This window comes from Engystomops pustulosus, chromosome 2 (assembly GCF_040894005.1).
Source record: "Engystomops pustulosus chromosome 2, aEngPut4.maternal, whole genome shotgun sequence".
In the NCBI taxonomy this organism is placed as follows: domain Eukaryota; kingdom Metazoa; phylum Chordata; class Amphibia; order Anura; family Leptodactylidae; genus Engystomops; species Engystomops pustulosus.
This window is the reverse complement of record NC_092412.1, coordinates 185141363-185157197: the sequence shown is the minus strand read 5'-3', so window position 1 is coordinate 185157197 and position 15835 is coordinate 185141363. Positions and strand designations below refer to the sequence as shown.

The 15835-nt window shown below is 40.8% G+C and overlaps 1 protein-coding gene across 5 annotated transcripts in view; it reads right to left on the bottom strand.

Annotated features, from left to right (window-relative positions):
- The window catches only part of TRAF3IP3 (TRAF3 interacting protein 3), a 105363-nt gene that overhangs the window by 15686 nt on the left and 73842 nt on the right, over window positions 1–15835 (bottom strand). For all 5 annotated transcript variants that reach the window (XM_072137583.1, XM_072137584.1, XM_072137585.1 and 2 more), the window contains 4 exons: window positions 15067–15162; window positions 11612–11683; window positions 5714–5854; window positions 4943–5080 (listed from right to left, as the gene is read on the bottom strand). In XM_072137583.1, the coding sequence (XP_071993684.1) occupies window positions 4943–5080; window positions 5714–5854; window positions 11612–11683; window positions 15067–15162 (447 nt within the window). The remainder of the gene's footprint in view (window positions 1–4942; window positions 5081–5713; window positions 5855–11611; window positions 11684–15066; window positions 15163–15835) is intronic.

Here is a 15835-nt window from a genome sequence, read left to right as displayed (position 1 = left end):
CTCCATACACTTCTATGGGCTCAGGGCACTGTACGGGAGCGGTACGGTGCAGCACACGTGCGGCACCGTACCGCTCCGTAGCCCGGGAAAAGATAGGACTCTCACCTTTAACCCCTTAAGGACCAGGCCCTTTTTCGTTTTTGCGTCTTTATTTTTCACACCCCACCTTCAAAAATCTATAACTTTTTTATTTTTCCATGTATAGAGCTGTGTGATGGCTTGTTTTCTGCGTAACAAATTGCACTTCATAGTGATGGCATTTAATTGTCTATGCCATATACTGGGAAGCGGGAAAAAAATTCTGAATGCAGTGAAAATGGTGAAAAAACGCATTTGCGCCGTTTTCTTGTGGGCGTGGATTTTACGTCTTTCACTGTGCACTCACAATGACATGTCTAATTTATTCATTGGGTCAATACGATCACATGGATACCAAATTTGTATAGGTTGTATAATGTTTTCATACATTTACAAAAATTAAAACCTCCTGTACAAAAAAAAAATTCTTCATTTTGCCGTCTTCTTGCGCTAATAACCTTTTCAATGCTTTTATTTTTAGAATTGTACGACCTTTTGATCACTTTTTATTGATTTTTTTATATTTTTCAAAATGGCAAAAAAATGCCATTTGCGACTTTGGGCACTTTTTTCCGTTACGGGGTTAAACGCAGTAAAAAAACATTCTTATATTTTGATAGATCAGGCATTTTCGGACACGGTGATACCTAATGTGTTTAAGATTTTTACTGTTTATTTATATTTATATCAGTTCTAGGGAAAGAGGGGTGATTAGAATTTTTAGGTTTTTTTAATATAATTTTTTTTTTTTTTTTTTTTTTTTAAATTTTTTACTATTTTTCAGACTCCCTAGGGTACTTTAACCCTAGGTTGTCTGATTGATCCTACCATATACTGCCATACTACAGTATGGCAGTATATGGGGATTTTGCACACCATCTATTACAATGTGCAGATCGCACATTGTAATAGATGGCCTAAAACATGATAGCCTCGGATCACACAGTGATGACGTCACGGGGAGCAGCGATCGGAGCCAAGATGGCGGCGCCCACGCGCCGCCGGCTCGTTAATGCCGCCGGCAGCTTTGCCGGCGGCAATGAAAGGGTTAACACCCGCGATCGGTACAAGCACCGGTCGCGGGTGTTAGCGACGGGTGCTTGCTTCATTGTGAAGCAAGCACCCAGCGTGTATGAAGAGGGCTCAGCCCGTGAACCCTCTTCATACTACCCCATGCGCAATAAAACGTACAGGTACGTCTTATTGCGCTATGGGGTTAATACTAATATGAATTGTGTGTTGTTGCTTTACAACACTGGAACTGGATATATCTACACTAAAAATTGTACAAAAAATTTTTGATTTTTTTGGTATAGATTTCTTTTTCTGATTGTAAATTTAAGAGTGGATACCTCAGGTTCTTTGAAGCATCCATACACAATCCTTATGTCATATTGATGGGGAGACTCTTCTTTTTAATATGACATTGTGCTTCTAGGTCAGTGATGGCAAACCTTTTAGAGACAGAGTGCCCAAAGTACAACCAAAATCCACTTATTTACCGTGAAGTGCCAACATGGCATTTTAAGCAGTAACTTATTGCTACCTGTTCTTCCACATCTTTCAATTGTATCGGCCGCCTGCGGCCACCAATACAGTTGAAAGAAGGAGGGCAAATTCAGATTATCATTGTAGCTTCTCTCCAGGGTCTCTCTGTACAGGAAGAATGCACTTCTTTCAACACCTTCTTACTTTTCAAGCAGTTCCAAACAGTGAATGAAGTGTCGCTGTAAAATACCACTGAGAGCAACATCTCTTAAGTTGCCTGGGACTGAAGGAAGATTTGATGGATTTGGTCCTGTTTGGTAAACTCTGTACTGGTGTGATGGCCTGAGTGCCCACAGAAAGGGCTCCGAGTGCCACCATAGGTTCGCCATCACTGTTCTAGGTGATATAGGCGTTTGAAGTGTGCCCCCTGTCATGTCATGTCATGAAATAAACAAAGTAAAAATTATTATGATATGAGAAGCTTTTCCAAAGAAGCTTTTGTTTTTTAAAGAAGCGCATAGTGGAGTGTCAAAAATTGACCTGGACATTCAGGCACCAATGAACCTCAGTGATGAAGAGGTTAAGGTATAATTTTTTTGTAGGACGTGAGGATGATTTCATTGCTACTCATTTTGGGGACTACATAACCGTTTGATCACTTTATATTACTTTTTGTGTAAAATGGCAAGAAGTGACATTCCAGACATTTCTGCACTATTTTCCATTGCAGGGTTTACCACTGGGAATAACCATTTTTTTATGTTGCTAGATCAGGACTTTTGGGACATGGTGGATAGCTAACATGTATATGACTTTATATGTTTATTTATTTTTATATGAGTTCTCTGAAAAGGGTGGTTATCATAATATTTAGGCTTTTATTACATTTTTTTTTTTTTTTTAATACTGTACTTTAAACCTCTTAGGGTACTTTAATGTGTAAGCAGTGTGATTTGCTGCAATATGTGGCAAACATCCACCCTGTCTGGATAGGGATCAGCCAGTGAACTGTTGCCATACATTCATAAAAAAAGGATTGCGCTAATGAAGAAAATTAACCTCATGCTGCGTGCGACAAAATCCCGGGGCAATTCAGGGAAAATCAGCGCAAATCGGAAATATTTGGGTAACGCAACGGAAAAACCCGATTAGGGCCCTTAGTAAATGACCCCCATAGAGTCACATGTCTCTCTCATTCTTTAGGGTGGCTGTTAGATGATGTCAGCATTACTGAGGAGGGCAGGGTAGCTTGACTGTAAACTGCACTTGTCTGCCTCCATGACTTAAAAAAGTCTTTTTTTTTTTAGATGAATGGTGGCTCTAATCCCATGGATACAGGCATCATTGTAACATGTATAAAGAGACATAAAAGGTATTGTGTGTGGTTTGTGGGAGGGCTCGTTAGTGCAACTTTCTCTTTAAGCATGTCTATTTTATCTCTGGATGGAGGGGTTGAAATATCCACTTTACTGTTGCCACGCCGATCAAAAGAGTTTTCATTATTTAAAAGGTATACGTATAAAATCAGAATTATTTTGCAGGTTGTTTTCCGTAGCGCTATCCGGATACAGCATTTTTTAATCGACACAGCGCTAGTTTGTAAAAGTTGATTTTTGAATCTCCACATAGACATTTGGAGATTTGTTTACTGTACCTGAAGCAGGGAACCGGACACAAAGGTGAGCACAATACCTATCAAAAGTTGTTCATGCATTCAACTTTTCAGCCCCTATTGTCACACTCTCTATATTTATTGCATTGGGAAAATCTGTCCCAAGAGGAGAAGAATATTCAATTTAAATGCAAATTTGCAGTGCACCCTCTCTAGTTAGTTTCACTGAGGGAGCAAGGGCAATGTCAGGTAACTCCAAGGGTTCATTCACACTGCCCCCCATAGACTTCTATGGCTTACAGTCACAGTGAGCACGCAATTGTGCCATTGCGCTGCCACCGAGTTGGGGGGGCCACCCTGTATAAAGGAATTTCCTAATATTTAGTCTGCTTAAAGGAAACCTACCACTTGTAGCGGCAGGTTTCCGATGGAAATACCGGGCACCAGCTCAGGGTGAGCTGGTGCCGGAGCTTATTTTAGTTAGTGTTTTAAACCACGGTATCGCGGTTTAAAACACTTTTTAAACGTTATAGCCGGCGCAGGCAGGTACGCGCTCGGCGCTTACCGTGCACGCGGCTCTCATTCACTTCCTATGTAGCCGCGTGCACGGTAAGCGCCGAGCGCGTACCTGCCTGCGCCGGCTATAAAGTTTAAAAAGTGTTTTAAACCGCGATACCGCGGTTTAAAACACTAACTAAAATAAGCTCCGGCACCAGCTCACCCTGAGCTGGTGCTCGGTATTGACATCGGAAACCTGCCACTACAAGTGGTAGGTTTCCTTTAAGGAGGGAGGAGGGGTAAAAAGCGCTCACCCCTCCTCCTCCCGACCCTGAGTTCACCTGGGAATCAGTCTGGGGGAGCACACGGCTGTGGGAATGTACCCTAAGTGGGAAGCACTGGAGATTCCAAGGCTATTACACATACATTAGCGTTTCTGTGCATTCATCCCCCAGATTTACATAAAGTAATATGTTTCGTTTATTTGCGATTGCAGAGCTGAAGAAGCTTTAATTATTTTTGGGAAATGGATGAACAAGGAAAGTAGTGGTACTTTCCATAGTTAATGTACAGCGCATGGCGCCAGTGGGTTGCAATTTCAAGCTATAGCATTTTTCTTTTCAAGTGTTTTATTTACAAACTATTTCAAAATAGGGAATCACATGTACCGTATATACTCGTGTATAAGCCGAGTTTTTCAGCACTGCTGTATACTACTAGGGGCTTGCTGTATACTACTAGGGGCTTGCTGTATACTACTAGGGGCTTGCTGTATACTACTAGGGGCTTGCTGTATACTATTAGGGGCTGCTGTATACTATTAGGGGCTGCTGTATACTACTGGGGGCTGCTGTATACTACTAGGGGCTTGCTGTATACTACTGGTGGCTGATAAATACTACATGGGGGCTGGCAGGCAGTATACTACTGGGGGCTGGCAGGCTGTATACTACTGGGGGCTGGCAGGCTGTATACTACTGGGGGGGGGGGCTTGACCAATGCATTTACCACCCTCGGCTTATACTCGAGTCAGTAGTTTTTCCCAGTTTTTGGTGGTAAAATTAGGGGGTCTCGGCTTATACTCGGGTCGGCTTATACTCGAGTATATACGGTACTTCTATTGTATGTGCGTACCTGCAAGAGATATGTCATGTATATAGAAAACAAACTGAATGTAATAACACTTCGTATAATATTAGCCTAGATTGAATCTGTATATTGTAGGTTTGTGAGACACAGATTTTCTCTTGCTAAACACTTGAGTACCTGCAGTTTGCTATGAAGAATGTTCATCTCATTCTTAAGCTCACAGTGTTTGTTGTTTAGATCAATCCAGTCTACTTTTAGCTTTTCATATTCTTCTTTCCACAAATCACATTCATCTGAAGATACTGATAATGACATCTGCAATTTGGAAGCATATATATATATTATATGTAGTGGACACACTGTTTGCTTCAATTGTGGATCGGAATGCATGAATATCAGAAATACATTGTTTATGCTTAGTAGTGACACATACACTACTAATGTAGAGATATAGATCAATATTTGTTAATTTTATAGGTACACTATTTGTACTGCATGATACAGGTCAGCATGTTTAAAACTGAAGTAGGCACCAATTGTGGATCAACATGCATCAATTTTGTAAGCACACTTCATAATACAAATTAGTTTATGATAGTCAAAATATATTCTATGTGCCATCGGAGTAGACTAGCCACCAAATCTGGATCAGCATGTATAATAACATTGCATGTGTTATATAAGGGTATATAGGAATCCATTCATCCATATAATTTGCAATGCTTATAATAATTATTCATGCTGATCCAAATTAATGATTAATAAATGCTCTAACATAGTAGAAATAAATGGAGCACAGGACACATTTGCAGTACAGGGTTCCACCTCCTCCCACAAAAAGGGCTTTTCTGGCACTCTCCAAAGATTATTCAATCTAGTTTGTAAGAGATCTCTAAGGCTAGCACACTGATTTATGGTTTGTGGACTGCATGTGTGTTCAGTACTGACCTGCACATTCTGAAGTTGTCTCACCGTTGCTATTTTCTCATCTGATAATTTCTGAAGTGATTCTTTGGCTTTCTTCTGATATTTCATCTTGTGGTCTTCCATCTCCAAAAGAAGTTTTTTCACACTGGTTTTTGGAAAACTCTAGTAAAATAAATCAACCATGCATGAGCCTTCTACAGAATCTTCACATGACTCCTATTTAATAAAGATTTACAATTTTACTCTTGTCGGTATGGCCAAAGTATCATGGAGGCTCCATGGCACTGTGCAGGTAGTACCGAGTTCATGCCAATGTCCATGATTTGTAAGCATCCAACAGTCATCTATAAACTGATTGGATTAAAAGTTACAATATAAATAAAATATATTAGATTAAACACAGCCTTTAAAGGGGTTATCCGAGAGTATGAATAAATTAGGGATGGGCTGGGGCGGGATTTATAAATAAATAAAATAAAGCTGTACTCGCTCCCGGGGTTCTGCGGCGTGGTCTGTCTGATCCATGGCCCTGTTTGTTTACAGGGGCACAAAAGCTGCGCTCAGGGAGCTCCCACCCGTCCCTATCTCTTAGTGTTGTAGGCACTGGGATACGGATTGGAGTGGCCAGGCCAGCCGGTAGCTCCCAGAGCGCAGCTTCCATATTCCTGTAAACAAACAGGGGCACGGATCAGACAGACCGCTGTGCAGGACCTCGGAAGCGACGGAGGAGCTGAGTACAGCAAAATTTTTACATGTATAGCCCGTCCCTAATTTATTAATATTCTCAGATTACCCCTTTAATATAGACAGTGACAGTAAGTTTAAAACCTATGTTCTATCCGGTGTAAAATATAAATAAAAATGCAAAGGAATAATTATTATAAAACATATATGAGATACATAAAATACATTTAAAAAGATTAAGAAACGGAAATATATAAAATATTGGTATTTTGGACTCTATAACTTTGTTTAGACCATCTAGATATAAAGTTCTCAATCGATAAATCCAGAACGATTCTCTTCTATTTGCTCTGTTCCTTTTATTTTGAGGTGATTGAATTTTTTCTTATGTTCAGTTGTAAGGTATGACATCAAAACCTTTAGAACTTTATCTTTTTTTATATGTATTTTATATATCTCATATATGTTTTACAATAATGATTCCTTCGCATTTTTATGATCACCGCTAATAGAACATTTACATAGGTTTTAAACTTCCATGAATGAATGCATACTTGGAAAAATATTTCAGATAATATAGTCATGTTACCATCAATAAGAGTAACGACACAAACAAAAAAAAAATGGAAAGATAAGACATTTGATTAGTTGAGACATCCTGTCAATCAAGCTTCGTAAATCCGCTTCCAATTGTCAATCAACCTGATGTCATTTCCCTTTAGATGTATATATAAATGTGCTTTTAGCATGTAAGATTATGTATTTTTTAATGCCTGAAGAAGATCCTGGTACAGGATCGAAACCTGTCGCAAAAGATAATAAAGACATTGCTTTCTAACTTACATGAAAGTGTATGCAGCGCCTGTTTTCCAAGAATCCGGAAAAATCCTTGTGCTTTGATTGGAATACCCTCCAAAGCAAGATTAGTGGGATCTGAACTTGCTCCAATGCCGGAACCAGGTGCATGCAGCATACATAACAACGATTTTGCAATGAAAATGCCCATTACCTTCACAATAAGTTGAGCCTAATATGATACATTAATCTATTCTATTTGCACTGAAGATATGCATGAATCGTGCATGCTTTTCCTTTTTTTTTTTCTTTCGCTCAGTCTGTTTCCTCCTTAATGGTGAGAGATTAACCTTTCAATAATTTACTTGGGAAACTGTGAAGTACTCTATTTGAGGCATCTTACAATCTACTACCATTCCTATTTGTCTAGCCACACCATTTTCAACGTTTTCACCATTTCCATCACAATGCAGTTGTTATAATTAACTCTATGAGACTCATCAGGCAGATTTGTAGGGGTCTAGAGTTCACATTCTACTGTCCACTGCATGTGCCTCTCTATAACAGTTTGGTATTAAAGGAAACCTACCACTTCCGATGGTGGGTATAAGCTGCAAATGCCGTGCACCAGCTCATTTTCGTTATGTTATTAAATAATGTAAAGCGTTTAAACGCTTTATTAATCTTTATATAGGAAGTAGCTTCACCGTACCACAGTATGCGCTCGGCGCACCGTGCGCGAGACCACTTTGTGCGCCTTCGGCATTTGCAGCTTATACCCACCATCGGAAGTGGTAGGTTTCCTTTAAATTTATAATATAGCTTCTGAAAGAGACCCGACCACATGTCTGTATATTTATCCTGGATGAAGCATCATCAGACAAGATGGTATACTGCAAATGTGCTTATAAACTGAGCCAGGTTCAAGATTAGAGGAGAAATTACAGGAGAATTTTTTAAATAGGGTCTGTATCCAAATGGGTTGGTGCCCATAGTAAAGATGCAAAGCTTTTCCACACGTGACTTTACATTCAACTCCAGAAAAACAAGTATTCTGTGCATTTTCCACAACATGCTTGTTTTTCCTGATGAGCAATGTCCACATATGTGGACGAGATATGGAAAATTGCTCCCCAATTATTATGTTTCTTATATAGTGTTGTTCTCTTTATATTGAAAAGACACATATTATGGGTCTGCTAAAACTCCCAGCCCCTGGAGCACCAATATCCTCTGGACCAGGCCTACATTCAAAAGGCTGTGTGCTCCCTGGGCCAAAAACCAGGTATAGCACACAGCAGGGAGGAGGGGTTAGCACTCCTCAGCGCTACCCTCTCCATAAAATTCCTAACTTTTGCAACATAGTCACGATTCAACAACGTTTGCTCACCACAGTGTGACCAGGTGCCATAGACCTCAAAGAGGGTCATGATCTGCATGCAAATTGTGCTGCCATAACACAACACCAATTATATTGTGAAAAAAATAGCGTGGAAGTCAATTATACCTTGTTTTATAATCCATTGGGAATTTTACAAGTGAAGCAACTAACAGTATTCTGCACTTTCTAGGAACTATATTTTGTATAAATCTAAGGCTATGAGGGCCTGTGTGGCCTGAGAGGCACCTTTGCAATTAGAAAAATGGGCACCAGGATTATTCGCTTCCAACCTTCCTGAAGTCAAAGACCATCCAATTGAAATTGATCGCATACAGGGAATTAGCCCCCATGCCTACTGACAGCTCCAAACACTGGGACTTATCCTTCACATACATTTTTACAGAGAAAATGAAGCCATCTTACAAGCAGCTAGAGCTGCAGAACCACTTTCCTTCAAAGGACGCGCCCAAGCAGTACTGCCTGAACTGGCGAGACGTCCTCTACAACTATGGAAGGCTCTCAAACCACTATTAACCCTTAAGGACACTTCCCTGGGTTACCGCTTCCCTTTCCTTCACATATGGACTGTAGCATTTGTAGCTACTATAGATAGATCTAGACCAGTGATGGCGAACCTATGACACGCGTGTCAGTGCTCACACATGTTGCCATTTTCAGTGACACGCGGGCGTCCGAGAGTTAAGTTTCATCCTCGGTTCCTACACGGCCAGGTGCAGTAACCGGAAGGCTGAAAGATTGTCACGCACTGAGCTCACAGCACTTCCTCCTTCTCCCCTGGGCCGGCCACTCCCCCTGTGAGAGCTGTGCCCTCCAGTCAGCCCAGGTATCAGCACGGGGCACAGCAGGAGAGGTGACCCGGCTATACACCGAGGAGACTCCTTTGCAGCTCCTAGTTGGCTCCTAGTTGTGGAGGGGGGAGGGAGGCAGCAAAGACAGAGGCTACATCGCTGCTGCCTTGTATGATGTCTCAGCAGCTGCCACCTCTACACTTACCATCTCCACAGCAGGGATGAGGGAGACAGCCACTCACATCATACAGTGAGTAATGTCTGTGAACTGTATGATGAAAGAGCGTCATCTGGGCTTGTGTGTCAGTTTAGTGACATACAAGCCCTGAAATAATCGCAACGCCTTGCAAAACACCAGACATTGCGATTATTTTCCTCCTCATGAAGGATATGCGGATAGCGGCGCCTGCGACTCACTATAACCAGAGTTTGCAGGTTACTAAGCATTTCCACACGTGTCTGATTGTAACCGATCTATTGCACATAGTCATAGATGATGTGGAAAATCCCCATATACTGCCATACTGTAGTATGGCAGTACATGGTAGGATCAATCAGACAACCTAAGGTTAAAGTACCCTAGAAGATAAATAATTATACATATTACATACATATAGTTATTTAAACTACAAATATCACAAAATTATGTTTTTTTTTTTTCAAGATGACACACCACACGAATTATGCTCGGTTTTTTGGCGAATTTTGACACACCAAGCTCATCACTGATATAGACCTACCTACAATAGATTAGTCTGATAAATGTAAACCTGCACTGTCCCTCATGTCTAAGGTATGGTCAAAGGTCAAAAGCAGTATGCAAATTCCCAAATTTACCACTGACACTCCTTTGTGGTAAACCCAACTCTACCAGAAATATTCCGGCTAGAAGGATTCACCCCATGGGAACTGAAAGGGCTAAAGACATTGCAACACCTATGTTCGGAGGGTTGATACAAGGCGTTTGACAAATTACAAGCAGAATTTCAGTTGCTGCATGCATGGTTTTACCAGTACCTACAAATCCGTCATGCCTTCGACAAACAAGCAAGGGAGGAACCTATGGAGGTGGGCTCCAGTGGGGCGCTGAATAGGGTAATACAAGCAAACTTTACCAAAGGATTAATTTCGTACTCATACACGGTACTGCTCAATGACTCAAAATGTATGCAGCTGAAGTGTCGTGCTAAATGGGACAGAGAGTAGGGCCTATAGGGGATGATCAATGGAATAAAGCATTAGAGTCGGCGCTGATCCTTTCCCCTAGTGAAGCTCGCAGAATTTCCCAGTTACGCCTTTTACACATGACAAATCCTCTCAATTATTGTTTCAGATCCAATTCTGAGTGCCTTAGGTGTGCTACAGAGGAAGCTGATATACTCCACATGATTGCAGGGACTGCAGGGAAGTGGGAACCTAATGGGGAGCTGTCCTTGAGATAATATGCACAGCTGATTCCATCTCTATTGATGAAACCCCACTGCCATGTCTCCCAGGAAAGCTCAATGCGTATGATTTGACAGGGCCCCACGATATTGCAATTCAGAGATCTTTGTATGCCAACAGAGTGTACACTATTGCTAATATTTATTTTTAAACCAGGGACAGTTCCCCTTTGGCATCCACATTCTCAAAAATTGGTAGGGTTTGCGGATTGTCCTGGGTGGAGATTTTAACCTATCCTTTGAACCTTGCATGGATTCCACCAAGGGTAAGTCCACTGGATCATTCACATAATTTCGTAGACTAAGGAGGTCCTTGAGAGATATGCACCTGGTCGATTTGCGGAGATTTCTCCATCCTAACGAAAAAGACTTTACCTATCACTCACACAACGCTATCATAGGAAAGACTTCTTTTTTTCTTTCCTACCATCTTATTGACACACAACCTCGATGCTCCAATGACAGATTCCTATGGTCAGATCATTTACCGGTTACAAGCTCTTTAGTGCTCCTAGCTTCACCGCCACACTCTAACACATGGAGACTTAAAGAGAATCTGTTGAACGACTCCCTTTGTGTAGCAGATATAAAAACCACCATACAGATGTTCATGACACAATACTAAGCTCTACATTACAAAACTCTTATGCCCCACTATTGTGGGGAACATTAAAAGGTAACATTAAGGGAGTCCTGATGTCACATGGTTCATGTCTAAAAAAAAGAATGCACCTTTGAACTAAAAATCGTGTGGCCTTATTATCCTATAAGTGAAAGGGTAAAATAATGCTTCTCTCTAATGTACCTGAGTGTAGTAGAAGAGCTGGTTTTCAAGCTTTGCCACTTTGCACTTTAGATGGTCTTCATTAAGCTGGGCCTGTAAGACATGTATAAACAGGACTGTAAATGCAGCTGTTATTCAAAGAATGTGAAATATTGTCCGGAAACATAACCATGCTTAATAATTACACATGAACAAAATAGTAAGTGACAATGGTAACCACCAATGTGCCCGAAGATACATGAAAAATAGAAGCTGCACCCACTTGCTTACCTAGTGTCGTTTCAGCTCATCTAACATCTCTTCAACTGTGCTTCCTGTCAATAGTCCTACCTTTTTCCTGTCATGGGCTTTGAAAACCCATCACAAAGGAAATGCTGAACGACCACAGATCTTAGATTCATCAGAAGAAAACTTCATCAGAAGGAACTTCTGATAACAATTAGATTCTTATTTATTCTGCATTCATGTAAGGCTATATTGACACGGCAGTATGGGAGACGTGTATATATATATACGGCGTATATACGTCCCCCATAGAAGGCAATGGGCGCACAACGGCGCACGGGAGCGGTAAGGTGCAGCACTGTACCGTCCCATAGCCGGGAGAAAGATAGGACATGTCCTATCTTTCTCCGGAATACAGAGCCGTGCGTCATACATCACTATGGAGAGGGAGTGTACGGCGGGCACACGTCGTGTGAACGTAGCCTAATAGTAATAAACCAGTGTAACTTATCTCTTATTTCTCTAGGTGTTCACTCCCACATCATCATAAGAGTTCCACCCACCAGTGGAGTCATTAATATATGTAGTGTGTGGGGTCTGAATGCAATGGTGGATGTGATGCTGAACCCTAGGAAAATTGATCGCAAGGCACAGGCAGCTCTAATTTATCCCGAAAAAGTTCCAAATTCACTTAAAACAGATTTAAATGGGCAGATAGAATTGTATTACTGAAGTTTTATGATTGAAAGTATTTTTGACATTTAGGCCCCAAAACAAATTTACATTCTGTTAAGTAACTAAATATTTATTATTGGGGTTGCTAAAGAGTTAGAAAAAAAATAGCGAGGTGACCAGGGGTCTGCATAAATAAATAAACATGTACTTCAATCTTGACAAAGATTCATTGTCAATTGAAACGTGCACTTTTTTCTATGCCTTTGTGAATAAAGGTTTAAATTTTTTCATCATATTGGATGCTGTGGCCTTCTCTCCTTTTTTTGTCTTAAACATGTACTTCCTCACTCCCTCTCGGACAACCCCTTTAATTACTAATATTTATGTTATGCTCATCATTTTTTGCTTTTATGCTTATTCACCTACAATGTACATTCATAAATAAAAAAAATAATGCACCCATATAGAAATGTGGATATATATTTGTATGTAATGTAATTGACATCACAAAATTATGTGATTGTGCTTGCCCTAAAAAATGGGTACTTCTTGTTTAGCATACGGAAGTCTGCTGACACAGCACGCATTGCGTGTCCTGCCGTCGACTGTCAGCTACCATCACCCGGGTTAGCAGCAGCATTGTGCATGAGAAACTTGTACTGATACAGAATTGCAGATTGCATTGGTGCATCCCTGACAGCTCCTGACGCAGGTTATAGTACAATTGCCACAGAGTTGTGCTGCAGCCACATGGTCATGCTCAGGACATACTAGGAGCACGGAGCCTATTCGTATATCTGCCACAACTTGCGGTGCAGGGGGAAACATTAAGCTCTTGATAAATTACCCCTCATAAAATCTACATTAATTCCAATGTTTTGCAGGAGCACTTCCCTCTCCCACCTGTGCTGAGACTTCCTCTGCTGCAGTGAGAATACATCAGGCAGAGGGAAGGGTGAATGTCTGAGGAAGCAGAGGGGTGGAGGAGAAGGTGTAACAGCCTGTAAGTGCAGCACGGAGAGAGGCTTTGGTACCGCTCCCAAGAGCCCTTTTGGCTCATTAGCATAATTGTAGTAGATTTATTTAGAAGGAAAGAGGCCATGGATAAAAGATGATTGCCACTTCACCATGGCCTTGATCTATAAGTAAGTGTTGCTGGTTTATCCTAGTAGATTTCCTTCAAGAACACATAGCTAGACTGTGATTGGAACTGGTACATATGTTTATGTGTATGTTTAAAGCACTTTGGTAAGTACAATAAAAAGGTGCATTGGTGGTTTAAGGGGTTATTCAGGAGGTTCTTTAGCAAGGTCATGAGTATGACATAAGAGTGAAGCCAGCACCTTGCACTACCACCAAACTTGTGATATCAGCCGACTGCACTGTCCATGATGAGTTACTACAGCTTAATTTCCTTTCCCTTGGAACTGCAGTCACAGAGAGAGTCCCATTCTCCCATAACCACTCCCAAAGCAGTAGATGGAGGGGTGTGCCAAGGACTTTTATGACCAACCACTTATACAGGACTGGTTATGACAGAGGGGGGCGTGCACAAAGTAATGACTGCATGCCCCCCTTCATCCGATGGAAGGCAGAAATATGTGACCGACCAGTCACATATGGTAAAGTTTAGTAATAGTGGCCAACCCCCCCTTAATCAATATGTAAAGCCTGGAAAATCCATATAAGCCCCTCTTCCATCCTAGTACAACAAAGTTAGTCACATTTATTTTCTATTTAATGTTATCTAAACTGGTTTTGTCCTATATTAAAGGGAACCTGTCACCACATTTTTCACAAATACAGCTAATGGCAGGTTCCCATAGAGCCCTATTAACTGACACCCTTTTTATTAGATAAAAATGATTCCCTCAGATACCCATATAATCAAATTTATAATTTTACCTGGTATCCAGGCATATCTATAACCAGTCGAGGGGGCATGGCCTCCTTGGGCTGAATCCAACAACTCAGAACATAGCTTTCTCAGCATACAGCAGTACTGTCATGTGAACAAAGTGACATCATCTCAGATCCTTTAGCCTTCTAGCATAAGCAAACTGTACCCAATGCATATATCTGATCACATGAAATCACAGCATCCTGCATGGAGGATGGACAGGAGTAGAAGTTCATGCGGGTATGCTGTGATTCCATGAGTTAAGATATATGCATGGTGTACAGTTTGCTAATGTTAGGAGGCTAAAGGACCTGAGATGATGTTACCCTGGTCACATGATATTACTGCTCCATGCATAAAAAGCATGGGAAGGAGCTGTTGGATTGAACCCAAGGAGGCCACGCCCCCCCCCCCCCCTCGACTGGCTATAGATATCCTTGGATGCCAGGTAAAATTTTAAAGATGATTTATGGGGATCTAAGGGAAACTATTTTTAGCTAAAAGAAGGGTGTCAGTTAGTTTATAGGGCTCTAAGGGAACCTGCCACTAGCTGCATTTGTGAAAAATGTGGTGACAGGTTCCCTTTGAGAAACAAAACGTGAACTTCCCAGTAAGTCTCATAATTATTGTTGTCATTGGGTCGCTATACTATAGTAGAGCAACATTGAGAAATTACCATCCAAGACTTCTCTGAGGTCTGTACTAGCACACTGAGGAGCTCCTGTAAAACACAAAGTTTCTTCTTCAGTTTCCGCTCCCTGTGTAGGGCTTCCTGCAAGAAGATAGCAGATGTCATTAAACACAAATTACTCATTTAACAATTTCCTTTTAAAGGGGTATTCCCACAAAGACGGTTTCTTAAATATACTCAGCATAACAAAATAACACATTCCTTAATTCAATGTTATTAACAAAAATACACACACTGACTTCTTGCTGGCAAATAACAACACATCCTGAGGAGAGTAAAGCTTCATCAGGGGAGGGAGCTATATAGCAGCGGTGTGTGTTGTACAGTACAGACCAACAGTTTGGACACACCTTCTCATTCAAAAAGTTTTCTGTATTTTCATGACTATAAAAAAATTGTAGATTCACACTGAAAGCATCAAAACTATGAATTAACACATGTGGTATTATATACTTAACAAAAGTGTGAAATAACTGAAATATGTCTTATATTCTAGATTCTTCAAAGTAGCCACCGTTTGCTTTGATCACTGCTTTGCAAACTCTTGGCATTATCTTGATGAGCTTCAAGAGGTAATCACCAGAAAAGGTGACACATCATGGGTGTGCCCTTCCAGGTTTAATAAGTGGAATTTCTTGCCTTATAAATGTGGTTGGGACCGCCAGTTGTGTTGTGCATTTTTCCCTGAACAAGAATTTACATTTATCGTTGAATAAAAAAATCTACTTCTCTAACATCCTTTACTCTGAATTTC